The sequence below is a fragment of the Siphateles boraxobius genome, unplaced genomic scaffold, assembly GCF_051911475.1.
Source record: "Siphateles boraxobius isolate OS27281-9 unplaced genomic scaffold, OSU_SipBor_1 19, whole genome shotgun sequence".
NCBI lineage: Eukaryota > Metazoa > Chordata > Actinopteri > Cypriniformes > Leuciscidae > Siphateles > Siphateles boraxobius.
Window position 1 is genome coordinate 34,317,387 of NW_027508799.1, and position 27,483 is coordinate 34,344,869.

At 36.5% G+C, this 27,483-nt stretch overlaps 2 protein-coding genes across 2 annotated transcripts; one reads left to right on the plus strand and one right to left on the minus strand.

Moving 5' to 3' along the window:
* Positions 1–3,122: 3,122 nt before the first annotated feature.
* Positions 3,123–9,838, minus strand: med21 (mediator complex subunit 21). The gene is made up of 4 exons (XM_077235173.1): positions 9,745–9,838; positions 8,707–8,821; positions 8,518–8,618; positions 3,123–3,686 (listed from the first exon to the last, which is right to left on the minus strand). Exons 1-4 carry the CDS (start codon positions 9,784–9,786, stop codon positions 3,507–3,509), a joined length of 438 nt encoding a protein of 145 aa, XP_077091288.1. The 5' UTR covers positions 9,787–9,838; the 3' UTR covers positions 3,123–3,506.
* Positions 9,838–22,407, plus strand: tm7sf3 (transmembrane 7 superfamily member 3). Its single transcript, XM_077235172.1, has 12 exons — positions 9,838–10,126; positions 12,178–12,332; positions 12,667–12,817; positions 12,920–13,040; positions 13,758–13,929; positions 14,653–14,830; positions 15,622–15,708; positions 16,391–16,474; positions 18,314–18,466; positions 19,646–19,743; positions 20,221–20,383; positions 21,139–22,407. The coding sequence occupies exons 1-12, from the start codon at positions 10,054–10,056 to the stop codon at positions 21,390–21,392; spliced, it is 1,689 nt and encodes a 562-aa protein (XP_077091287.1). The 5' UTR covers positions 9,838–10,053; the 3' UTR covers positions 21,393–22,407.
* The last annotated feature ends 5,076 nt before the right edge of the window (positions 22,408–27,483 follow it).

Genomic DNA, 27,483 nt, shown 5'->3' on the forward strand with positions numbered 1-27,483 from the left:
AGTCAAAGACTCACTGATGATGAGTCACATCATCAAACTTTCAGCAGTGCTTAGATGTCAGAAGATCTTGGTAGTTTTAGGCAATAACTCACAAACTGAACACAATCAATTCACACTTGTGATGTTCAGTGTTTCATGTGGTTGTTTGAAATGTTAACTTTAAAGCTTTTTGTAGCTCATCTGATAAAGCATGGCACTAATAATAACAATAAGGTCAACAAGATTATAGGTTCGATTCACATGCAACACATGCAAAGGCAACTGAAATGAATCAACATTAGATCTCAGAGTATGTTCCCAAGCTCAAATCATTGGTTTTGCTCAGGGTGAAAAAACACTTGACTTTCAGGTTTTAAAAGCCACATGGTGGCTTAGCGGTCTGAGTTTTGTGGTTCCATGTGGGAAACCTGGGTTTTAGTCTTGCTCTTATGATGCTTTAGTGTCACCAGGTTTGTCCAAATAAAAAAGACATGCCCCCCAAAAAAAGTAGTGGAAGAGTGCAAGTTCCAGTGGTTTGAGCGTTGCACTGTATTGTGGATAATCCCAGTTCAAATCTCTCTCTTTGTGGTGAAAATCTTTAGTTTCACCGGTTTAGTCCAAATAAAAAAGACATGCCCCCCCCAAAAAAAGAAGTGTAACAGTGGAAGGTCCAGTGGCTCAGTGGTTTGAGCATGCTCTCCCTGTCAGGAGGTTCCCGGTTCGAAACCGGCCTGGACACTGAAGCGTGGTTGCGTTGAGGAATGGTCTCCTGATCTGAGACGGGTGTGAGGAGTGATCGGATCAGACAGGAGGACGAGAGACGGTCGGAAACGAAGGGGGGAGGCAATATCCTAACTCCTCCCCCTGGGGATTTCTGGGAAGACAACCAGCAGCGATGTTGTTTTACACCAAAATGTTTACTTACCCTCAGGGCTGGATAAAAGTCATAATCATATGTCACCTTTTTCTTGGATAATCAACTGCTCACCCTCAGTCCTCATCCAGTCAGACTCTCCAACCTTGATATCCAGCCCAACCATCACTTGTTTCAGTGCCCAGCCTGGGATCCAAACCCAAGTTCTCCACACTGGAAGTATGTGCTCATTACCACTGAAACCACTGGCACATTCACTCTCTCCATGCTTTTTTTTGGGGGCATATCTTTTTTTTTTACTGGTGTTTAAACACAAAGACACCAGCCAAAGGAACTCCAGGACCGGACTAGGATTCGAATTTCAAACCTGGATCAGGATTCGAACCCGTATCAGGATGACCACTGAGCTCACTGACATGGATCGACTTCTCCAAAAACTTCAAACCAGCGTCCAATGATCTGAATCTGGCAATGACTGATCACTGTAACAAGCTCCTGAAAAACCCAATGAGTTCAGACAGGTGATTAACACTGTCACAGATTTGTTTCAGCTTCACAATTACTAAGGACTATGTTAATGCAATTTATTTTATTTTTTTTTGCAATGAGTGGATGCAAAACCTTGGGTACTGTGTATCTCCCGTTCACTCCCTCACAATACAATCTCAATGTTTTATCTGTGGAAATTGACAGTCCCACATGCTCATCATTATAATAATAATGCTCTATAAAAAAATCAGACAATTTATTGATGAGTCAGCAAACCCATTTGACAGAATCAAATATAAGAAACTTGAGAGAAAAAGCTTCAGGTAACATTCAAGTCAAGAACTTCAGCTTTTATTCAAAAGTCCAAATGACAAATTAGGATTTACAGACAAGATCAATGCGGAGATTATGAATGCCATCAGCTGACACTTTCCAGCAGTATTGCAGAAGTTAATTTCTGGTAATATGAATACAAAACAATAATGTAAATATGAGGTAGGAGGTGGGGAAAAACAGCTTGAAATACTTGTCCACCCTTAATTCTCCATGTAAAGTCAAGTCAGCTTTTACAGTCATTCAACCTTGTGTGTAGATTTAATGAGTAACATTAGATATGACTTAAAGGCCCTGGTGTTTATTTTACATAAAATGTATTAATTGTATGGCAGTTACCAGTACATGCAGCATAAATCAGTATACAGTGGAAACACAATACAACTGGAAGAACAATAAAGTATCAATACATGTTAGTCTCAGGTACATTTAACGTTATATCACCTGACTGACTGAAAGTGGACTAGTTAGGCTAACTTAGTTAATATGACCGGTTAACCTCTGCTGTAACTAACTTACACCATGTGATTCTAAATTAACGACCACTCAAATTCAAAAGTTGTTTATTCTGATTAAATAAAATGTTTACAATTCACGAATCTACATTTTTACATTCTAAAGTTTGTTGTTTTCATGGATTTTTTTTTTACTGATTATGGCTTGGAAAGAAAGTTAAATGTTTTAGAAGGATCTCAGTTTACTTCCCAACAGGCTTGAATGGTTTAAATGTTCGTCAGAAATTCTTTCATAATATTTTGCTAGCTCTAAATGGTAATAATAATATTCTGTACAGTAGACTTACCTCGTCAATGACTTGTTTTCATAAGTCTTCAGCAAAATTACTCACTTCGCGAACGACGAGTCGACGACGCCAAACTGACGTTTCTAAATAGACGAGCTCTTATTGGATGAAAAAAAAGTAAACGTCATGCGCTAATCAGCGTGGCTGCGGACCACATTATTATTATTATTTTACTTTATTGCAAGTTTTAATTTACTGGAAAAGAAAGCTGTTGAACTATTGAAGCTCTCAATCTCCACGAAGAAATACAAGACATACAAGTCTGTTTCCGCACATTAAATTCGATTATATGACCGGCAAATGGCAGCACTCACACTAACGGTTAATAATATTTACAGTAAAAAATTACTTCCTTAGAACACCTTAAACAAAAATATTAAAGGTAATATTATATATACAGCATATAACACCTGCATTTCAGAACCAACCAAAGCATTTGTTCACAAAATAACTTCAGTTGGATAAATGGAGTCATAGGAACAAAATAAGAATAAGGTTTTAGATCTGTTGTTTGTGTGTGTGTGTGTGTGTGTGCGCGCGCATTAGACATCATTTGTATAAATCTTGTTTCTAAAGAATAGTTAATGGAATTGCATGCAACAAATTACCACATTCCCAATTCAATTTGCAATGAAGAACAAGCCCTTTATACAACAATATTTTATTGGTTTAACACAAAGACAAAATTCATTTCAAAACAAACAGCATGATCCTGGACAAAAAAATATCATTAAATATACAAAAAACCAACTTACCCAGCCGCTGACTGTTAATTGCAGAAAGGGGCTGTTTGATGGATGCTGAACATATACTGTTATCAGGTAGAAAACAATGCCGGATGTCACATAATAAACATGTGCGATGGGAAACAGTGGGCACTTACTCTGCCATACAGAATGAAATCAGAATCATTCTTCAGTCCAGAAACAAACTGTACATTTAACACAAGATCTCCTGCAGTTGCTGAAGGATGAGTATAAAATCCCTGCTGTGTACAGATGATATAGTCCATGTTTGGTTGTGTCAGTGTCAGGACTCTGGGGGTGTTGGCTGACTCGGGGCTCCACTGCGTGTGCGAAGCTGTGATTGAGCGATGTCTGCTAGCGCTGATTGGATCTTCTCCAGCAACATGTCTCCTCTGTAAACCACTTCTTCCAGACGGGCCGCAGCCTCCTGGTTCTCCTCTTCCAACTGCCTCAAACTGGCAGCCTGTCAAACAAGAGGGAGACGACGGATTAAATGACATGTAGAGAAAAGGTATCAAATTGGGTCGTTCCATGTCAAATCAAACAAATTACAGAAACTAATTTTTTTGATTTTGTCAATTTTTCTGAAGACAGACCAACATAAATAGTAATGAAAGCCAAAATATTAAATGCCATGGATATATATTTAGTAAGTATTCCAATATTTTGCACAGGAGGGTCAAAATGACAATTTTCGCCTGAGATTTGGGGCAAAATTACAGGGGGGAAAAATGACTTGACAGGATTGGTAAAAGATGGAAAAATCATCATTTTACACAGAAATTGGTAGGTCTGTTAGTTAAATCTGTTGTCTTTAGCCATCTTTGTTGCATTATATAACAACAGTGACCATTCAAAGATGGGGAAAAGCACTTTGGTTTTTTTTGCACCAAGTTTGCATGCCTGTAACCCCAGAAGTATTTAAGATATCTTTATATCATTTTACATTACATTTAATTTTAGATTCTAGTTCTTAAACTTTTCTTTTGGCATCTTCATTTTATGGCTCAATCCCAGAGATCTTGTTTACGGAGATCTTAAAGGGGTCATATAATGGTACTTAGGGGTGGGCGATATAGCCTCAAAATTCTATCACGATATTTCAAGAATATTTGCAATAATGATATTTATGACGATATAGACATTTTTTTGTTGTTGTTGTTGTTGAAAATTTTCTTATTATGTTTGTCTCGCCTAAAAGTTTGCTCACTCATTGCGTTTTTACAATGTGGTAATTTTGTTGTTAAGAGTTTACACAACACAAGGAAGCTTGATTTCAATCTTTGAATTAAATGTTAAATGTGTGTAGGTCTAACACCAGTATTCAGAAATGCTACAGAAACATAATAAAGTAATCAAATGTAAAATAACACATAGTCTTTAAATTCTGTTTCCTGATTAAATTAAATACATAGGCTAATAATTCTCATTCATTACAATTAAAGCTATCTTTTGTTGTTTTGACGACAACATTAATGACAGACGCATAGCCTATGGCTGCTGTCACTTTTACAGCTAGTGCACGGATCCATTGCTGTTTTCATTATACTGTCTGTGTCACATGCGTTTTATACATAACCGACTGTGTTTATGAGTATACTTACCAAGACCGGAAGTTTTACACAATTTTGCGTTTTCCCCCCATTAAAGCAATATAATCCGCGAAAAATAACTTTAGTTTCTCGCGAGCTGTAGGCTACTCTATGTATGCACGCAGTGCAACTTTCTCAGAGAGTGCGCAAGTAACTTACTGGATAGTTTAAAACCGCTTGAATGTTTAAACTGATAAGAATTAAGAAGACTTGAAAATTATAAACTTTAGTTACGATGCACTGATGGCCCGATTGTGCAAGAGACCATTCAGTCATGTCCCGACTCCTAAACGCGCGCGAGAGAAGACGCGCGTCGGCAGCCCCGCTGAACACACAAGCTGTTTGTGAAATTGCTAAATCGTCATCGGAGGCTGACAGGCTGCTCTCGCGCTCACACAGGTGCTGTTGTTGTGCGTGCTAGGGAACGTAAATGCGCCATACGTCATCGCGTCGCTATATCATTGATATCGCGATATGACACTTTTTTATCATGTAAAAATGTATACCGGTATTATCGTGGACGGTATGATATGGCACACCCCTAAATGGTACATGCACTTTTTCAAGTTGATTGTACTGAAATGTGTGTTGGCAGTGCCTGTACACAACCATCATATAATGATAAAAATCGATCCAGTGTTTTTGTTTTAATCTCCTTATATGTTTTCCCCTGCCTCAAATTGAGCAGTTCGATTTTGTGACGTCACTAAATCGGACGCCCCTCTCACGATTGTTGATTGACAGCAGCGTTTCAACAGATCCCTGCCCTGAGCGAGCTGTCAGTCATCATAGTCCGTCATTGTTGATATGCTGGAGCAGAATGGTGTCCAAGCGATTGTGGTGTTCTGTTACAGCAGTAATTTTGATGTTCCTAAATCCGAACCGCTGAAGACACAGTGGCGGAGTTTTCGTTTTCGAAGGGAATATTCCCAACGAGCAACGTCAATGCTTTCATGTTTGCGCGATTCGCAAATCTTTTCTCACCAGACTGCTTTATTAACGAAGGAGGTAACTTATAAAGCTGATTTTGATAAGAAGCTGCTCCTGAAAAAAGAAACTATTCATGTCTCCCTGCTGAACCTCCAGAAAAAGTACGTGTAAAATTTTATTAACCTTTATATTAATCTTTGCAAATCGCTTCACAATGAATGCGGCTAAGGTTTACAATCAGGGTACATACCGCATGTTTTCTACGTACGACGTTCTCAATATAATTCATAATCCCACGTTTATAATGAACAACGCGTTATGGTTATTGTGTTATTACTGAGTACGTATAACTTACATCAGTAAACACATAGCGTTCGTACATCTCACTAAGTTACTCTACCCTGCCAGTACACAAAGATAGATCAAAGTGACAATATAATAACCAACCATTCAGAAACGTCATGTTCGAGCCTTAATTGTCGAACTTCTTCGGGCCGTCATCTTGTTCCGACTCCGGTTCAAACTGATACGGTTGCACAGATGTGTCCTCCTCAGAGACTCCCGCTGCCATTTTTTTCCTATACCCTCAACTGTTGTCAAGGAAACACTCCACGTGCGGTGTGATCATAACGCTGTAATGAATGCCCGCAGAACAGAGGGGCGGAGTAAACGAAGCTCATTATCATTTAAAGGCATATGCACTGAAATGGCGTGCTGAAAACAGAGCTGTTTTTGACCAGGTAAAATTAGTGTTTTCTTACAATACTAATGAAAAATTTTAATTAAGGTATATTACAAACTTTTCATTTAGACCCTAAAGAATCAAATTAACTTGTATGAAAATGGCATTATATGACCCCTTTAACGCAGGTCTGTGAGTAAATTGGTAATTTGTACACGTTTTCAGTGGTCAAAAAAGGTTGCATACAGCTGATACTTTATTTTAAAGAGGAATATCTGAACAACAAATAATGTTGAAACTAGAAATGCATCTAGTTTGTGTAATTAAATGTTTATTAGATATTCAGAGATTTGTTTAAATGATGTAGATGCGCATTTGCTGAATGTTGATGGTAAATGATGAAGTATTTTAGCCTGATTGTCTGACTTTTCTGTTAGAAGAAAGAGCTTTATTGCCAAGTGTGCTTGCACACACAAGGAATTTGTTTTGGTGCTGAGGCTTCCAGTGGACTATACAAATACAACAAGAAACATGAAACATAATACTACAAATTATAAGAATAAAAATATAAATATATGAGAATAAAAGTATCACAGTTGGGTTTGGTCAGAATAGACATTTCCAGATTTACAGATTATGAACATATTTACAGTGTTTTGAATATTATAATAAATAAATCTAAATATAAGTATAAGTATCACCTGAGTTGTAGGATATTGCACTAAACAGTGGGAGTATTGCACTTAGGGATGCACCGGGCCCGATACCAAGCTCATGTACTTGTACTCGTAAAAATACCCCGATACCAAAGACCGATACCTCACGTGTATCCTTAGCTTATATTTCTTAATTCTTATGAACACTCTTCCTGCAGTTATAGTGTTGCTAGATTTAATAGTACACTCTAATATTTCACTTTACACTTTCGGCTGTGATTACATTGTTACTCAGTGTTATGTTAAACATTTGTTCTGTGATTTCTTTGGCACTTTATGACAAATTTGATTGTCTTGTTGTCTGTGATTTCTTGAGCACTTTGACAACTTTGTGACAGGCAGGTAAAAATTACATTCATTATGTCCTTGGTTTTGCCCTTTGGAGTTATTGGACACTGTGAAATTTGGGCTTTGAAAATTTGTGATAAGCACAATAAGAATGATTTATTTTTTTAAGTTTATTTAAGTTGTTGAAAATAAAGATGCTGATTTGTTCATTAGCCTCATTGTGTTGTTCTTAGAAAATTGCCACATAAAATGAGAACCCCCCCAGTACAACAGGCATCGGTATCGGCGAGTACCAGGAAAAAAATATCGGTACTCGTACTCGACCCTTAAAAAGTGGTATCGGTGCATCCCTAATTGCACTTAGAGGCATATGCCTGGGGAGGTGTGTTAACTGTTCAGAAGGGAAATGGCCTGTGGGAAGTTACAAAATAAAATTTGTAACTTTTACAAATAAAAAGTAAAAAAAAAAAAAATTTAATTATTTGTAACTTTACAAATTTGTACAGTTACAAATAAAATAAAAGCAATGCTTTACTTTTTCGCATACCATTTACTTTCTTTGTTTACCAGTTCTGTCTAACAAAGTATTAGATATGACTGACAGAGATCGTAAACTAATGAACATCTAGAATGTGAAAGTGCTGTGTGATTAGGCGCTGCCGTTCTCTCCTCAGGTGCTGGTGTTCTCAGCACCACCCGTCAAAATAAAAGTCCCGCTTCCAAAACATCGCCCAATCAGAAAAACGTATCGGCCAATGTTGATTTAAAAAATTCCAAATATCCGCCGATAAATCGGTCAACCACTTTTAACTGGAAAATTCCCACCCCTTACCATAACCGCCAGTTTCAACACACTACTTACTAACTCAAACAGGCCCCACCCCTTTATTCTGCGTATGAATCATTTAAATGAGGAATATTGTGACACCGATATAGAGAATATTTGTAACTTTGCAGAGCTTTTTAATGCTCAAACAGCAACATTACATACTAAAGAAAGATGAATATAGAAAAAAAAAAGAATAGACACCTTTAAAATGCAGTAGGCTCGTTTTGAAATATGGATAATTATGAACATAAATGTACCTGCAGTGCAGCAGTAGATTCTTCACTAGGCAGAGAGTCGATCAGCACGTCAACATCTTTTGCTGTTCTTGCTATCAGTGCGGCAAACAGCTGAGCGTATTCTAGAACACACGACAGACATGTCAGTTAAACAACCAGACAATATTTCCTCACACCCTTCAGCCCTGATGTTTGGTGCAGTGTGTGCACCTTCTGTTGGGTTGGAGGGCTGGTCTTTGTTGATGGCGGTCTGTATGTTGCTGAACGAGGCCGGTGGTGCGCACTGCTGCAGGACTCCAATCGCATTACAGAACTGATCAGCCAGCTGAAACACACACACATCACAGCAATAAATCAAACACACAGCGCAAACATACAATACACATGTGCATTTTGTTTACTGGGTATGTGTCTTTGCTCAATAAACATGGTGAAAAGGTGTAAAACTTCCTTGCTTACTGCTAATATTGTGAATAATATACGAACGTTTTTAATAACACTTTAAAATAATGACCCATTTGTTAATGCATTAACAAAACTAACATTAACAATGAACAATACATTTTATACAGTTCACGAACAACTTTTGATTTAATTAATGCGTATTGGTAAATGTTGGAATTACCATTTAATAACCCTAAGCAAAATTAAGAAACACTTTAAAAATATTTGTCATTGTTAATGTTAAATAAAGTTAACAAATGTAAGGTGTTACCGTGTTTTAAACATTTTTTTTTAAATATGTAAAAACAAGAGTACATGACAAAAGACTCTAAGAAAAGAAACAATGTTTTGGAAATGTCAAAAACGAATAATAATAATAAATAACGAAATAATTGTATATTCAAAACAGACTGTATACCAGGAAAATGTATAAATTACTTCAATATATTTTATATATGCCGGTATGCACTTATTTAACTCAATGTAAATTTAAGAATGGCATTTTAATTCCACTTGAACTATTATTACATTTACATTTCCCATTAAAACATAATTTAAAATAACACCTACTAATTTAGTTAAAGTATTAGCTTCTTTCTGTACAAATTAATGTGCAAACTTTAATTGTTTATTCATTCTCAACTGAATGCTATGCTAAAACCTTCATACGCTACAGTATATTAATATGACCTCTTCCACATAATATGACTTCATGAACTAGACTACTGAATAAATATGATTTGACGATATTTGCCGTCTTCTGCACCTTATAAATCATGAAATAAACGTTTAAATTAGTCTTACGGAGTTAACAGCATCCTGAAGCTGCGTTAGCCTGTCCGCCATGTTGGCGCGTTCTCGTTACTTTTCCGTTTCCGCCGACGCCGAGTTCAAAGCGAGATCACGTGATGCCATTCAGTCGCGCCTGCGCTTTGCGCACTACAGTAACAGCAGGCGAAACGCTCGTTTCTCTCAAAAGTTGTTGCATTGTACCCGATTTTACCGCAGTACAGGAGTGAGTGACACTTCCGGAGGATAAATGTGAAGCTTCAACATGAGTCGCGCATTTGATCGCTGCTAAAGCGTGTTTATGGACTGGACTGATCCGTGAAAATGCCACTGATGAGAAAATGTTTGGTTTTGCTCGTCATGTCGTGGGTCAGTTCTGTGCGCACGCAGGATGAGAGTGAGTAAACAAACATTAAACATATTTATCATAATCACAGATACAAACGCGTACATTTAACAAATGACATATGGTTGGATTATGAGGCAGCCTAGACATTATTTACCAAGTTAATGCTCATCTTCCCCTTGAATTCACTTCATTATTACTACATAATGCTACAAAAGCTGGTTTTTCTAGGCTGTTTTTATGTTTTCTGAGGTGTCTCACACCTGTTTTCTTTATGAACTGGATTAAACTAATGTACGTGAGGTTTTGAGAGCGCACTAACCCCTAAAACTCGTTTCAAAGTTGCTTTACAGAAAATGCATGTCTAATCTGTAATCAGAGGTGACTGTGTACAAGTAATGTCCATATTTCAGAAATGTACAGGTCTAAGATAAAACAAATCACGCATGTATTAATTGTAGGCAGAAACAATGAGCTAATTGAAGTAATTATTACATTATTGTGAACATAATGATTACAATATACAGAGAATTTGGCAAGTGGTGCATGCAGTGTGACATATGCAATAATAGGCAGAAAGATCTGGAACATTTATAGAAAATGTAAGCAGAATATATAAAAAAAAGTTTGCAAATGTGTTTTATGTTTCTGTTACATGCATCAGGCTTTTATATCTCATAGTATGAAATAGTGAGAAGTTGAAGGAGGTAAAAAAAAAAAAACATTTTATTCAGAGGCCCAAACTGAGCAAAAATATGAAAATTGGTGCAGATGCTGATATTTATATGGCCAGAAGGTAAGATGAAATTCAGGTATAAATCGTGTGATCTTTATAACAGTAACATACCAGACTACTTCCATAAAATGCATATAAATATCAGTCGTCATATATCTGCCAATAATATGTCTTATTATAAACATACAATGCAATGCAATACAATGATCATTGAGAGATGAATAAACAAAACCATCCTCAAAATCCTGATGATCATATTTGAGACTCAAAGATTTTTCTTATAAATGATGTGTGGATAATGAAGTAAAGTTAGGTTGCTTCAGTCCAGTTGAAATATTACAAACAATAAAAGTTATTCTCACGTTTATTTAGCAAAAAGACATTTGTAGAATTATACTGAAAGACTGTGGCAGTGTTGCAGAGGTATTTTTTTCTTTAAATAAACTTAATTCCTGCTTACGATGCACCGCCAACAATGGAACAGAGCAACAATCTATGAGATGCAATTTAGAAACTATTTCCACATTCCTAAAAGAGAAAGAGAGAGATTCTTCCAGAGCAGTGAAGTGATTTCCGTCTTCAAGATCTCTGCAGACCTCAAAACAAAGACTTTACAGGCATTACAACTGTTTGCTAAACATTTTTAAATGATATAGAAACAATTTAACAAGTTTTAGAGAAAAACAAGAACATGTTTAGCGGCTTCCAACCTCCTGTAAAGGTAGCATCTTTCTAGTTTGGTTTCAGGTTTTCGGTGTTTTGACGTACCGCAGGTGTGAGTCATTGTAAAAACAGATTCTGACTTGATTATCAGGTAGGATTTCACAGTCAGGCAGGAAGTCAGAGCAACTGTGGCCTTTCTTTCTACACCAAATCACATAAACTGTCAAAAGCCACTTCCTCTTTTGAAGCGTTCAGTGGCATCTCTCCTCCGCCTGAAATGAACTGAAGCTCTGTGCAAGAACTCTTTATATTGAGGGCAAACATCCCTTCTTTATTCATATATAATGTTATAAAACAAAGCTATATTAGTATATAAAATATTTTATAGATAACATTCTAATACTTTATGCAATATGAACTATAGAACAAAGTGAAATTCTTTACAGGGATGATTTTATTTTTTTTATATTATTTTTTATTTATATTAATTTTTTTAATTATAATTAAGTAACTGTGTATATATAATATGATATATATATACCTGTATATATGAATAAATAATTATTTCTTAAATATTTAAACATTTAATGTGTAAAAGGATTTAACATTAAGAAAATCAGTGTTTTTATGGTTAGAAAAAAAAAAGACTAATGGGAAAAACAGCTAAATCAGGTACAATTATGTTCTTATATGTGTTTTGCAGACCGCGTGGTGTTTTCTTTGGGAACCTTCCAGAATGTGAGTGTACCAGTGAACGGGACGGTCCAAGCTGTTGTTTCCCGGATTCCTGCTGACATTTCCTTCATAACACTGCAGTTTCACACTCAACACAGCAATGTTACACTCTCATACACACAGGTAAGTTATCACACACACACAGCACTGACATACACGAGTAATACACACACACACACTGCTGACCCAGTTGCATGGGGGTTGAGCGAGCAAGACATCATGTGAGAGTTTAATCACAAGCTCTGATCTCAACACACACACACACACTGACACACACACACACACTCCTCCATGCATTCTATTCATAATGTCAGCAGTCACGCAGCTGTAGTGCACTAAACACAAGTTTAGACACGTAGTTAAAGTGAACATGAAATGCTGTTCAGATCCCATGTTACTTCCATATATAGAGTGCACATATATATATATAATGTGTGTGTGTGTGTGTATTGGTCAGGTCCCTCTTTATGGTTTTTCGGTCACAGCAGTGGATGCTGGACTGTTGTCCACCCTGATACTGAGCCAGACCACTCTCTCCTGGTTCCTGAAGACACCCGACGGGAGCAGCGCAGCAGGAATTGGTGTGATTCTGCCGTACACCAGCACTGGTTAGAGAACTAACCCTTCACCAGCATGCCACAACACAAACGCTCTCATTAACTGGAACAGAGAATATTCAGTGTGTTTGTGCAATGTCTTGTTGTGTGCAGATCCCGTTCCAGGAGCGTGTAATCTGGAATCTGCACTGGAAAATGATCCAAACATCTACCTGCTATACAACTTGTTTGAGACCACGATTACCTTTGCACCTGCTAACATCGGATATGAAAGGTGGGAGAAATTGAGTAAAGTCATGAACTTATCAGGGCATTATAAAGGGTCATGAAACCCTCTTGTTTTAGTACCAGTTAGTTGAAAAATTCAAAAAAAAACTAAAGGGAGACAATATATGCCACACAGGAACGTACAACTTGCGATCCATGATTGCCTCTACTGTACTTGATGTCACAGTTTTAAGCCTCTATCACATGAAAAGCAACACATTTTGCCTGTAAATAATTAAGAGAAGCGTCTTCTCATAGAATAAGGATGCCAAAGTCTCATTAATAATTAGAGACCGATGAGTCATCGATGTACTATAATGTGAGAGAACTTCACATCCTGATGATTTTAAAGCCAGAAGACAAAAGTAGCACAGAAAAAGCTAAAAATTAATAAACAGAGCAATTCCATGAGGGTCCTCACACCTCATAATTAAAATCAACAGATGTTAAAATCATCATCTTCTGTGATGTGCAACACAAACACCTTAAAATCGTTAAAGTTGCATTAGTCTTTTCTTCCCTATTGTGACGTATATCTGAGTGAAACGGCCTATGGGAGAAGAACAAATGTGGGCGGGGCTTGATTTTGTCTGTGGGGAATTGATTGGATGGTTGTGGTTTGCTATTGGCTGAAAAAAAAAGATGTTCACAGATAAATCATTTATAATAAATGCTACAATATTCCATAAAAAAAAAAATCGAAATCATGGTTGTTGTTTTTCAGAGGGAAAAATCCTCCAGCGTGTGATGTGGACACGGGCTCGAGTACTCGTTGGCGTCTGGTTTATGAGGTGTACCAGTATTTCCTCCCGGAAGGCGACCTATCGGAGCAGAGTCTGATCAGCGGTATGGAGAGAGTGGCCATTGTGCAGAACCTGCAGGACAACAGCAGAAAAGTGTGTGAAATCTCTCTTCTTACTTACAACCTTCTGTTATGTTGTTTTAGTGCGTTTTTTCCCCTTAGTTTTGTTTTTTTATTCAAATATGAACGTGCCAGTCACACTCGTTAACTGTTTCAACATTGATGATAATCATAAATGTTGCTTCAGCATCAAATTATCATATTATACTGATTTCTAAAGGATCATGTGACGCTGAAGACTGGAGTAATGATGCTGAAAATTCAGCTTTGATCACAGGAATGATTTACACTTTACTATATATTCACATAGAAAACACATTCACTGTTTTTACTGTATTTTTGATCCAATAAATGCAATCTAGGTGAGCAGAAGAGATTGCTTTCAAAATGCAACATTGTAACAATTTAAGTCCATTTTTTGGAACAAAGCTAATGATCTACAGGTCTGAAAACACCCTTAGTTTATCATTTATTTTATTTATTTAGTTTTAAATTTACATTTACATGTTACAGTTAACATGAACTAACAAACAACAATAGTTAGGTAATGTTTATCTCAACATTTGCTAATACATTTTAAAGATCTGCATCTGTTAACATTAGTTAATGCACTGTGAACTAACATGAACATGAATATTTTTATTAAGTGAAGTTTAATAACGGCTGTAAAATGTATTCACTCATTGATAGTTATTAATGCATTAACTAATGTTAACAAATGAGAAGTGTTACTGATTAGTTTATTCTACTCTTTCAGGTGGTGACTTTATCCTCTAACGACCGGACGCAGTTCTCCTTCAACTCTTTGCCGGGTCAGGGTGTGATCTTCTCTGTTATTGTGAGAGATCCAGTGCTCAACTCTTCGGCGTCCTACATCCCGGTTCACACTTACGCCTGCAGCTTTAACTCCTCGCTGGACGGATGCAGAGATTTAGGTTAGAAGATGAACAAATCCCTGCAGAGATAGTTTTGTGCTGCGTGATTTTATTCATAAATGAAGAATTAAGTCCCCCTGTAGTCAATAATTGTATCACTTAAAACTCATCTTTGATCACCACAATTACATATTTAAATGTTTTTTCCTTGGAAAAAAATGTCTTCATGCCTTAAAATAGCTTGAATGTAACTCCTGCCTCATTTAGTATACGCAGTGCCATGAATATGCAAATAAGCCCCGCCTCCACTCACTCACTCACTCAGAGATACACTCGTTGACGATCACACGTTGATCTGATTGGTTACAAAGGTAGTTTGTGACGTCAGAAACACCAGCGATTTCAAACCGTGTTTTTGAGACTGTCTTTGGTTCACTGCAGTTTTAAGGAGGAAATACTCAGCAATGCTGTCGACTTATGAATTTACACATGGATTGTCTTAAAGCATATTAAAAACACCACATAGACATATAAATAACATTAAAAGCTTGATTTTCACCACAGGGGGACTTTAATATGTGAGGTCAGCTACATCATACGTGAAAACATTGTTCTTTAAAAAGTTTCCGTGACAGGTTTATAGTTTTACTGGTTATTTAAATGTGTTTTTATATATTGTGTGTTTGAGAATGCGTGTTTAGAAAGTTATTGAATGTATACTTATTGCTTTTATTGTGAAGCTCTTCTAAACAAGTGATTGATTGACGATTTCATATTGTTGTGATAGACTTATATGGCATTATATTGAAAGAGAGAAGAGCTGAAATCTGTTTTCTCTGTCATTTTGGCAGGGAGAGTTTCCACTAAAGTGTTTTTCACTTTGATGGGTTTGGCTGGGCTGTTTGTGTGTTTTCTGGGCCATCGCTTCTTCAAATGTGGTAAGTGATGTTTTTCTTTCTTTCTTTAGAAACACACCATGTTACTGCGAATAAAATATCTGTTGATCTACTAGATACAGCCCAAGTATTTTAGGTCTGGGAAAGTCTTTGCCACAGGTTTGAAGAGTCAAAGTTTGACAGATATTATAGTTACTAATAAATAGTCTAGTTACTGAACACTGAAATGGATAGCGTGTTTTTAAAGAGGTCATAAGATGCATCATTTCTCCACTTGAAATGTTAGTCAAGGCTTCTTGCACAACAAACAGTCCATTCAGTGTTTTATTACCATTTCAACACTCTCTCCATTAGAAATAAATGGCTGTTTTTTACTTCAGTGTCTTTAAGGCTTTTATGTAACTTTTAGTGCTTTGTTACGGGTTAATGTATTAGGTGGAGCTAATTAATATGGTGGGGTTTCTAATCTGTTAACATGACTCTTATATCAATAGGATATACCAGAGTAGCTTAATTTAGCTTCGATATAACACACTTATATTTAAAATGTAAAAATAAAAAAATAAAAAACTTTTTTGTAATCTAAAAACTCATTCAAAATATTAATAAAAACTGTAACAATATCTCAATGATACTAAAATAAAACTGATTGAGATTAATGGAAATTAATGCATATAAACACACCTGATGTTAGCAGTAAAATGTTAATTTTTGTGTTTTTTAGAGCTGTTCTGCATGGGCTTCGGGTTTATGGCGTTTCTCTTCTTCATCCTGATCACCAGAACCACAACAACGCTGGAATACGACCGTGAGTCGTTACACACGCACTGAGTCACTGTAGACTTAAATAAAAACTGCTAGTGTCTGCCTGAATCTTTAGTATTAGCTTTCTGAGCATTTTATTTTAGTTTTTCACCTATATTTAACAGCGCTTCGTCAGAAGTACAAATACAACAGCCGTTTTTTAAGTCCTATCCAATGGTTGAAAGGACAGGAGTAAACACGGTCACTAGTGGGTTGTGACGGCTGTCAATCAAAATGTGGAGCGGTGATTCGTTCCATGTGTTTCCGGTCAGTAAACAAATGAATAATTCGGTAGATTAAAATTTAACAGAATTAATCAACTTGTTCCTGCTGTGGTTGTTTTAATTCACATTCCTTCTAAAAAATATGAAGTTTTAGTTTTTTTATATATTCTTAATACGTAAGACTGTCAATTATCTAATTTCATGTTGTTTTATATTTTATTTGTTCATTATTTTTGTTGGATTTTAGTTGGACTTGGTCAGAACTTTTTCAAAAATAGTTACTGCGTTAAGACATGTCACATGTTATGTAACATTGTGATGTTATAGGGTTTTTTCTGAAAGGGATAAAGAACAAATCATTTTTAGCTGAAAGGCAGAATAAAAATGTTTTTATTAAGTTAGATAAACATTATATAACATTTTCAGGTTATGTTTTAGTGTTGGTAACATGTCCCACACAAACTTATAATTTATAAAAAACTTATAAAAGTCCCACATTGATGGTGGTCACCCGAATTTTAGCTCATATTCAGAGTTTCATGTCATTCTGGGTGATTTGCAGTGAGCTGATGTCTACATATCTATAAATAGTTTCTGGACACAGAACTTGAGGTTTCCAGTGTTTTTTGCGTTTAATAGGGTTTCCTGAAACTGGTTCGGCCGGCAGTGAATGTCATTACGCGTCACAAGCTCCCATCTCGGAGGATTGAGGTTATTGTTCTGCCGTAACTCAGTCATGTGCCGTGGATTTCAGCTGGAGCTGTTTGTCTCTATCAAATGCAATGCATGTGAAGGATGTGTTGTGGAGCTGTTTGTGTGTTTGCAGGACAGGCGTTGCTGAAATGAGGAAGAACTTTTTTTAAATTACTTTTGATTCTCTGAGATAGAAAGCAACTTAGGACTCAACTTACAACTGAGTTATCATTTTAATTAGCTCAAGTTTGTTCTTAAAACAGTTTTTAAAGTTAAGACCCCACAGGCAAAAACCTAGGTTTTTTTTTTTCATGCACTGATCAATTTTGGTATATTTTTCTACCATAGCATGTCTTCTTTCAGACTAGTGGAAGGAAGACATTTTAGTGTTATCTATTTGCATCTGTAGATACATTTTATTATCAATACATCTCTTTAAAGGCCACAAGTTAGAGTCAGAACGCTCCCCTTCAGCAGATTTATTGCACGCGCACCAAACTTTATCTATATTCTGAAGGTTTTTTAGGATTTTGTTCATAAGACATTCACCTGATTTTAATTATTTATAAATTGTTTTTTTTTCTGACTGTTGACAACATTTTTCTGATCCATGGATGGATAAAAAGAGATCCAAAATCACTCTATGTCAGTAAAATCATACAATAATTCTGCACCAGGCTTTATCCAATGTTCAGATTTATATTATGGAAATGTATGCAAAATTGCATATTTAAATATACAAAACTATAATTTCAATGTACTGTGATTAATCAACTGGTGAAAGTATGGTAATATCTATTAGTTAAAATTCTACCCTGAGTAAATCATTGGCTAATTTAATTAAAAATATTTAAAAAAAAATTTAACTATTTTTGTGTGAACTATCCCTTTAAACGGCTTGTTTGTCCCTGATCGTCTCTCCTCAGTCCGATTGGCTCTGACAGCGCTGATGGGCGTGGTCGGGGGCGTGGCCCTGGTGATGAGCTGGTGGCGGTTTGGTTCGGTCATGGCCTGTGTGTTGGTGGTCGGACTCATTCTTGGATTTCTCATCTCCTCTATTGCCTTTTTCACTCCACTTGGTAAGAAAAAATGTTCAAAACCTTCAGTTGTTTAATCTTCTTTTCAGAATAATCTCCTTATAGTCTTGTTGGTAAAATGCGGGGGTGCAAACAAACAACTATTTTGATAATCGATTAATCTGATTTAAAAAGTTTAATTTTATTTTCAGCATTTTTTTTTAAAAGAAAGTTATTACATCCTCCACACAGTCTGCAAACTGAGGAATATATCTATGTAGGCTACATTTTATACATTATGTGCCAAAAAGGTTAAAATATAAACATTAGATTTTAAAACTTTCCCATCATTATAAAGTAAAACAAAATCACAGGCTAAACATGTACATTCAGTTATCTGGAAATAGTAATTACATTATATTTATATAAAACAGTTCATTAAAACAGTCCCAGTTATTTTTGTTTTTATTTTAGTTTTATTAATATTTGAATGAGCTTAATATTTTTACATTTTTGCTTTCATTTAAGTTATATGTGCTTCTCTCATTTTATTAGTTTTTTTATATATATATTTCTATTTAGGATTTTTATTTATTTATTTTATTTATTTCCAGTTTTAAAAAAGTGCTTCTTTTTTTTTTTTAGTTTATTGCTCAGGTGAAGGGTCAACTTTTCATTTTTTTCAAGTTTTTCAACTAATATTTATACTTTTATTACATTTTAGCTTTATTTAATTTAACAGAAATGTTAATGGTAATAAACCTCCTGCCCCTTTAAACATACATTTAATGTCCAGAAAAAGCATATTTATGATAGCACAACAAAACAACAAAATGCAAATACTCAACAAAAGTATATTCCTGAAAAATGTAAGTTATGCTGTGGGGAAAACATGTATTAAATGCGTTTAAACAGCGCGTAGATCTGTCAAAGCACCTGATAGGGCAAGCCACGCTTAATGCAATGAAATGGAAATACTGCAACGAAACGCAAGTAGCGACAGATATTTTCTTCTTAAGCTTGGAGGAGTTGTTTGCAGTATGATCTATAACATTCATTTACATAAAAAGATGGGGTGATTAAATTCCATGCCGACTCAAAATGAAAGATTGTCTCATGCTTAGGATAACTTATGTCGTGCGCTTCTCCTGCAACAGCGTCAATTCAAATTTGTGGCCAATAACGTTCATTATTAGGTGTTTATTAATTTTTACTTTTAAAATTATTTTTTTTTTCCTCCAGGTGATCTTCCTATATTCCATAACGATGCTGTCTTCTGGGTGGTGTTTGCTTGCATAATGGTAGTTGTTCCTCTGTTCTTCATCAGGTGGCCTAGAGAGGTGAGATTTTTGCTTTTAAAAGAAGTTTCTTGTTCTCGACCTGCATTTATTTGATCAAAAATACAGTAAAATTTTGAAATATTATTACAATTTAAAGTAACTGTTCTCTATTCGAATAATAAGTTATACTTTATCACCAGATCAGCGTATTATACTGATTTCTGAAGGATCATGTGACACTGAAGACTGGAGTAATGATGCTGAAAATTCAGCTTTGATCACAGGAATAAATTACACTTTACTATATATTCACATAGAAAACAGATATTTTAAACTGTAATAATATATTCACAATTTTTACTGTTTTTTTATCAAATAAATACAGCCTTGGTGAGCAGAAGAGACGTTTTAAAAAACATTGAAACATCTTAATTATTCCAGACCTTTGACCAGTAGTGTATATTTCTATTTTTAATATTTAAGAGTTCACATCCGACACCTAAACCATACAGATAAACATGTGCGCATGTTTTTTAGGGCAATATAGCTACATGTGGAGTGGTTGGTGCATATGCGGTAGTCCTGTCCGTCAATGCCTACACCTACACCAGTCTGTCCTACATCACGCTGGACGTCCTGAAACGCTTGCTCAACAACAACTTCAGCCGAGTGTTTATCTCGGTCCCACTGCAGGATATCGGTAGGTCACTCAAACATATTGATGCATGTCATTTTAAATTGAATGTACATTTATAACACTATACTTTTTACCTTAACTGGTTAACGCTGCTGTGTGAGTGTCTGTAACACAACAGTTAAGGGAGTGAAAACATTTCTTAGAAATTAAGAAAAAAGTTTAAAAAAAGTTATAAAAAAAAAAGATTTTTATGAATTAAATCAATTAGACTTTGTGTTTTTTGATTATTGAAATGTAATCAAGCCATTAAAATGGAATCCAGAAAACTCAAAAACGGAATTTGAGAGGAATTTTTTTTTCATAGGGTCCAAAACGGAATCCTGAAAAATTAAAATAGGGAAAAACGGAATTTGAACTAAAATAAATAAAATGGTAATAAAAAAATGTAACTGATTTCACAGGCCCCGAGCTATTGGGGCAAATGGGAACACAAAAATATATGTGTTGTAGTTTCCGTTTACCACTAAAGAAGTATGTCGTGTGAAATTCTACCAATGCTACAATTTCAATAATCATTTGTTAACCAACATGTGAGCTCATTGTTTCGGCCTTATTATTACACTGTAAAAAATTTAAAAAATTTAGCTAACCGTGATTTATGCATCTACATTTCTGAAGTGCATAAATAAGACCTCTCATAACAGATCACTCTAAATTGTAATGTGGACTCATGCATTTTCTGTAAAGCTGCTTTGAAATAATGTGTATTGTGAAAAGCGCTATACAAATAAATGTGAATTGAATTGATATTTCTCCAGATTTCATCCTGATCACCGTGTGGGTCGTTCTGGGGGTTTCGGGAATCGTCGTTCAGCTTTATCGGGAGAAGTCGCGGGCGTTTTTCCCGCCCAGCCCGTACTTGATGTGGAAGCAAGAACGAGAGCGCCGGAAAACCAACGTTCTGGATCCCAGCCACCACAAGCCGTCTTTGTCCACTCGAGTCCTGGGGCGTATTCGGCAACTCACGCGGCGCACAGAACCGGCCGGCGAAACCACACCTCTCCTGCTTTAACCCTTGACCTCTGACTGTTGATCCTTCCGGTTGCTCAGACTCGTGGAGAACCGTTACATTAGGATTGTGCTCGATTTTAAGAGCCTGACGACTCTGACCTGTGGAGAAACTCACACATGAAGCACTAATGGTCTGTTTGATCCCGTTGCTGTTCTCTGACCAGGTCTAGTCATGTTAATTGATTGGTATAACCTCTACTATTTACAGCAGCTGCCACAGCCGGATTTTAGATGCATTTTAGCAGCTTAGAGGAAACATTAAACTTGGTGCACATCTTCAGTCCTATCCAGTGGAGATTTTTTTAAATATTTTTATTGTGTCTACTTAGCATAGGGTCTCAGCACAATGTGCCTATCCGGGTTTTTAAAGACATGCAATTTGTTTTTCATGTTCACCACTCAAATGAATGTATAAGACGCTGCGATTGCAGATGAACAGGTCTTCAGTAGTAACCACTGGTGTTTGTGTGTGTTTTCTGTGTCTTAAGTCCCTGCGGATCCTTGCAGAGGTTTGAAGCTGATGATGGAAATTAATGAGCTTATTTTGACCGAGTTCCTGTGGGAATGTAAATGCTGCACTCGAAAATTAGGATTTTAAATGCAAATTCATTTTGAGTGCAAGAGAAATTTTGAGAATCTGTGGAGTTTAAAAGTACTTTCAGATGCTCTTCATCTGTGCTTTATAACTGAATATGTAGCTCTTATGGAGACACGAACCCAAGTTCAATGTTTTCTCTCTCTAACAGACTCCGGTTCTGTATGATCGGTAATTATGCAATACAGTGGCATATGAGCCTATTCATTAATTTCTGGTATCCTCTCAGGGTTTCTTCATGTGATCTTCGTGTCTCTCACAGAAGCAAACTAACTCATCTTATTTTTCGAAAGCATTTAATACGTGCATTGAAGACTTTACATGGTGAAACTGTTTTTAAGTGATAGTAGTGTATTATTTCTGTTTTGTATAAAATTGTCTAATAATTATATGTTTAATAAAGTTGTTATTTGTGCCATAATACTTAAATAATATTGTTTTCTATTCCAAGACAGATTCGAAGCAGTTATTTTATTAGCTTATTATTGAGATACTATTATAGTTTTTATTAATATTTTGAATTGGTTTTCATTTTAAAGTTTCAGTAATTTACGGCACGTTTACACAACAGCGATGTACTTAAACCGAAAAAGGTTTTCTTTTGTTAGTAATTGGCAATGTCACTTTGTAAGTAAACACTACTCATCTATAGACTGAACACGTAATACGCATGTACAGTAAAATGAGAAATGTTGCCTTGGCAACTAGCTGAAATAATAATGTTTAATAATTAATGTTTTATTGGCATATTAAATAACACTGAACTGATCACCCATCTTTCAAGTCAAAATAAAATAGCATTTTCTGCATATTGTCACGTAATTTTGACTGAAACAAGATAGTAAATGAGACCAATGTCAAGCAGGAATTGGGTTTAACCATTTGTAATTAATAGGATTGTGAAAAAGAAGAGTTTATTGCAGTGTTAGTTTTATTAATATTTTGAATTGGCTTTTATTTATATATTTTTACATTTTTCATGTTAATTTCAGTAAAATTGAGTATGCACTTTTGTCATTCTATTCTTATTTTAATATTGATATTTATTCTTATTTCAGTTTCAGTTATTTATTTACAGTTAATAACTTTGGTATTGAAGGGCTGGGGTCAGAATCACTTGTCTCTTTAATATATAGCCTATATGAGTCATTCCACGAAACCTTACACATTTTTGGATATTTTACCAACATGTATTACTTTTCTGAACACTCCACAACATTAATGACATATTTAACTTACAGAAAAACATATTTTCCCACCTCAGGCATTAAATACTTTTTTATTATTGGTAATTATTTTAAGAAATGGGCGTTATCCTCAACCCCGTTATGGACAATATGGGAGCTCTCTGAATATAATTATAAAATATATGTGTAATGAAATCAACATTTTCCTATTAGTCAGATGTCCCTCACACTAATTCAGTAATTGCAAATGTAAGATTTACATATTTCACACTTATGCTATACTAAAGCCTGAAATGGGCACTTTTTGTGACAGCAACCTCATCATTTTTGATCAAAGATGTGGCTTAACTTGAGAATATGAAAGAAGACCAGGAGTCGTGAGGTTCAATCAAATAATCAAAAATTTACTGAAGAATAGTACTGAAGAGCTCTGACGCGCTCACTTCAAAGAAATACACAGAGCTAATTAAGAAAATGGTCAGTCAGGGTTTTGATTCTGATAGGAAAATCCCACAGCAGATTGACTGGCTGCAAACAAAAAAAGAGGCTGATAAAGTCCAATTTTTAGTCGTGTTTGCCTATTCATGGATTTGTAAGATGGGTGGTATACCTTTAACCCCTAAAAAGGCAATCCCTAATTGATGGGTGGTTCAGCCTAATTGCCCAACTTGATAGGATGGTGAAAATTATTGGAAGTGAAGTAGGGTGTGATCTGTGTAGTTTGAGCCAAGGTATAGAGGCTGTTTGTGAAAAGGCAGAAATGGTCTCTTCTCAGACCGTTCAGACAGCTGTTTCTTCAGGCCCTGCCAGCCGGACTGATAACCAGTATAATGGGTCATATGCAGAGGCACGTGGACTGTTTAATGTGGCTGTTGTGACACCTTAGAGATTCCTGCTATGCAAGAAAAACAACATGAGCAGAGATCAGGGGTCAGAAATCTTGACCTGACCCACATGGAAGCATTTAAGCCCACCGGAAGAGACCCTATTAGACATGCACATACTGAAATGGGTGCTGGATGTGAGGATGGTCAATGGACCAGACTCACAGCCGCTGAAAACAATAGTTTCCTTGCAGGGCTGGAACCTTTTAAATTGTACAACCCAAACAAAACTTTATGGGATAATTTAGAGGCCTTTGCTAGACAACAAAATCTGGGGATGGCGGATATACAGTCTTTGGTAGAAAGGTTAGTTCCCGCCAGCAAATTGAGGGGTGTTCAGGCTGTACAATTTCATCCCAGAGTCCCCACAGATTGGACTGAGTTCTGTGATGCTTATTCAGACTATAAGAGAAGGGTGAAAGATATTATGGGTCGGGTTTTTTCCCCCTGGACTGGTGTGACACAGGTCAGGCAAAGAACAGGTGAAAGCCCCCAAGAATATGTTGAACGTTTTCACATAGCCTATGAGACTTACTGTGCTGCAAACAGCGCTTTTGAAGATTATGATTCTGCCATAGTGATAGAATCTGCCACAGGCGGGATGAACACACAATACAAAGAAATATTGTTGAACGGCGCTGTTGAATTTAGAACTTGGGAAGATTTGCTTCGCTGGTACTCCGTAAGTTGGAGCATTTTGCAAACACGTGATGATGCCACTGTGGGTGAAGTGTCTGCTGTGTCAGTGGAAACTAATCCTCGCAATAATATACCATGCTATAATTGTGATGAGATGGGTCATACTTCCAGAAATTGTACCAAGCCTATTGCAAGATGTAGAAATTGTAATAGAGAGGGCCATCTGGTGAGACATTGTCGTAGACCGAAAAATCAAGGAAACGGGAAAAAGGAAGGTCTTAAAAATGACGCTTCCAACGTTAGCCCCAGAAACGACGCTCCTAAACCTAATCCTCTGTCTCAGGCTGAACTTGAAAAGCTGAGAGAGCTGATGGGGGAAGAATAGGGGTCAGCAGCCTCCGGTTCATGTAATTATGCAGACACCCGCCCATTCATAAATGCGTTGTTTTGTTAGGAGGCCGGCAATGCATTGCTTTGATTGACACGGGCGCTACTGCATCAATTACCGATCTCAATCACTTCTGAAACTTTGTATCATAAATCTGTCTCTGTCCCTCTAACCATTTCTAATTCTGAAAAAGTATATTGGACTGAATTCTGGGTAGGGGAATATACTATAGCGACAATAATTGGTGTTGACATTTTAAAAGAACTTGAAGCTGATGTTTTGCTTTCTAAAGATAAGCTAGTGCTTGGCTGCAATGAAACAATTTGCTTATCTCAGACTGGCCCCCACTATGAGCAGAGATGTGCAGTGGCTGATCCAATAGTATAACTGAAACACGTCCTGAGTGGACGTTTATAATTTCTAAATTCCCAGATGTATGGGCAAAAGATAAATTTGATTGTGGTCTTGCACAGATTCAGCCACTGAACATCAGTGCCAAGCCAAAAGACAATAGGCTACCCTTTGAAAAATGAGGCTCGAGAGAGAGCTGACACTGTTGTAGATGAGTTATGTAAACGAGGAATTGTAAGTCCATGCTCTTCTCCCACCAACTCTCCCATGTGGCCTGTCAGAAAGCCAGACGGGAGTTGGCGCTTGACATATACAGCTTTGAATGCAGTTTCTGAGAAAATGCGTCCCTCTGGTGGCCAATCCCGCAACTATCCTACTGACTGAGAGCTTCTTGCAATGATTTCTGCAAAAGATGTGTAGTATGCCTTAAAGTGAATTCTTCTTCAAAGCTGAAAATTACTTTAGGACATGCCTCTCGACCTCAAGGGCCGTGGACTCACCTCCAAATTGATTTAATAGGTCCACTGCCCCCTAGTGGAGGTTTTACATGCATTCTAATGATTGTTGATCTGTTTTCCAGATGAGTGGAGGCGTTTCCACTGAAAAACTGCACCGCAGACCGCCAAAAATTATGTTGAATGAAGTTTTCCTGTTTGGGAGTAACACAAATGGGAGTGCTTGTGTGTTTGGATGTGTGTTCGTTTTTGCTTCTCCTATATATGCAGGTCTTCTTGCAGCAAATTGAATCCTGTCGAGGAGGAAAGTAGACAAACCACCTGAAGGACAAAGTGAGTAACGATAACATCATCGCCCTGTTGTGAGTGGAAGGTGGGAGAGCCTCGGAATGGGGACTGGAATTTTTAGTATCCAGCATGTCCGTGACGAGGTGAAGAGACGAGTGTGACCCGTCAGGGGAGCATGCGTTACCACTCCACCTTTCGTAGTCACCTCACTTGATAGACCAGACGTGGCGGTATTGGACTCCACATTGGTCTAAAAAGGGGTACTGAAGGGCTGGGGTCAGATTCCCTTGTCTCTTCAATATATATATATATATATATATATATATATATATATATATATATATATATATATATATATATATATATATATATATATATATATATATATATATATATATATCCTTCTGATTGCTTACATTATTCCTATAAAAACTAAAAATCAAGTATAAGCATGTTTATATAATCATTTCTATATTCAATGAGTGATTCACATATATTTTTAACCATATGTTGCTGAGCGTTTTACCAGATTCTTTCTGATACAGTGCTAATACAGCCTCTTTTTATTGGGAAACAGCTAATAGAAAGGTCAAGTCTGAAGAGGACGTTAATCAGATGACTATATATTTGTTTCTTGCTGATCATTTAAGGTTACAGGGGTCAAACTCTACGTGACTTACGTGATCTGATTCCCAGAACTGTACTTTTATGTATATTTCTCTAATGAATAACGTGAACATTATCTGTACACCTTTCTGAGGAGGGAATGTTTTATCAGTATGTTTTGGTAGTCTGTCCAGATAATGGTGAGCTCAGGCCCTCTTCAATCTTGGAGGAACTGCGATTACCTTGTGTTTTTGTGTGTGTGTGAGTGTTTGTGCATGTCTTGTGATATGCAACAACAGACCCTGAGACGCCTTTCTACGACCTCTGACATCATCTCCAGATTGAATCTTGGACTCGGATGACAACTATCTTGATTAATATCGACTTACCCTCCTATCCATCCATATGTCTACACTTCTTTACACTTTATGCTCTCTTACCCAATCAGGAGTAGCCAACATGTGTGTAATGATGTCATTGCCCTCGGAAATGGTAAAACTACTGGTGTGAGACTTTGTGTAAGGTTTTTGAGTCTCTGGCCGTACTACAGAGCCCCTAAAGGGACGTGGTGGTGGAAACAAATTTAGAATGGGAGAATTATTTTTTAAAATCTTTTGCGTTTCCCCGAGAAACTTTGCGTTCCCTCGCAAAGATATTTGCGTTCCCTCGCAAAGTTATTTGCGTTCCCACGCAAAAGTT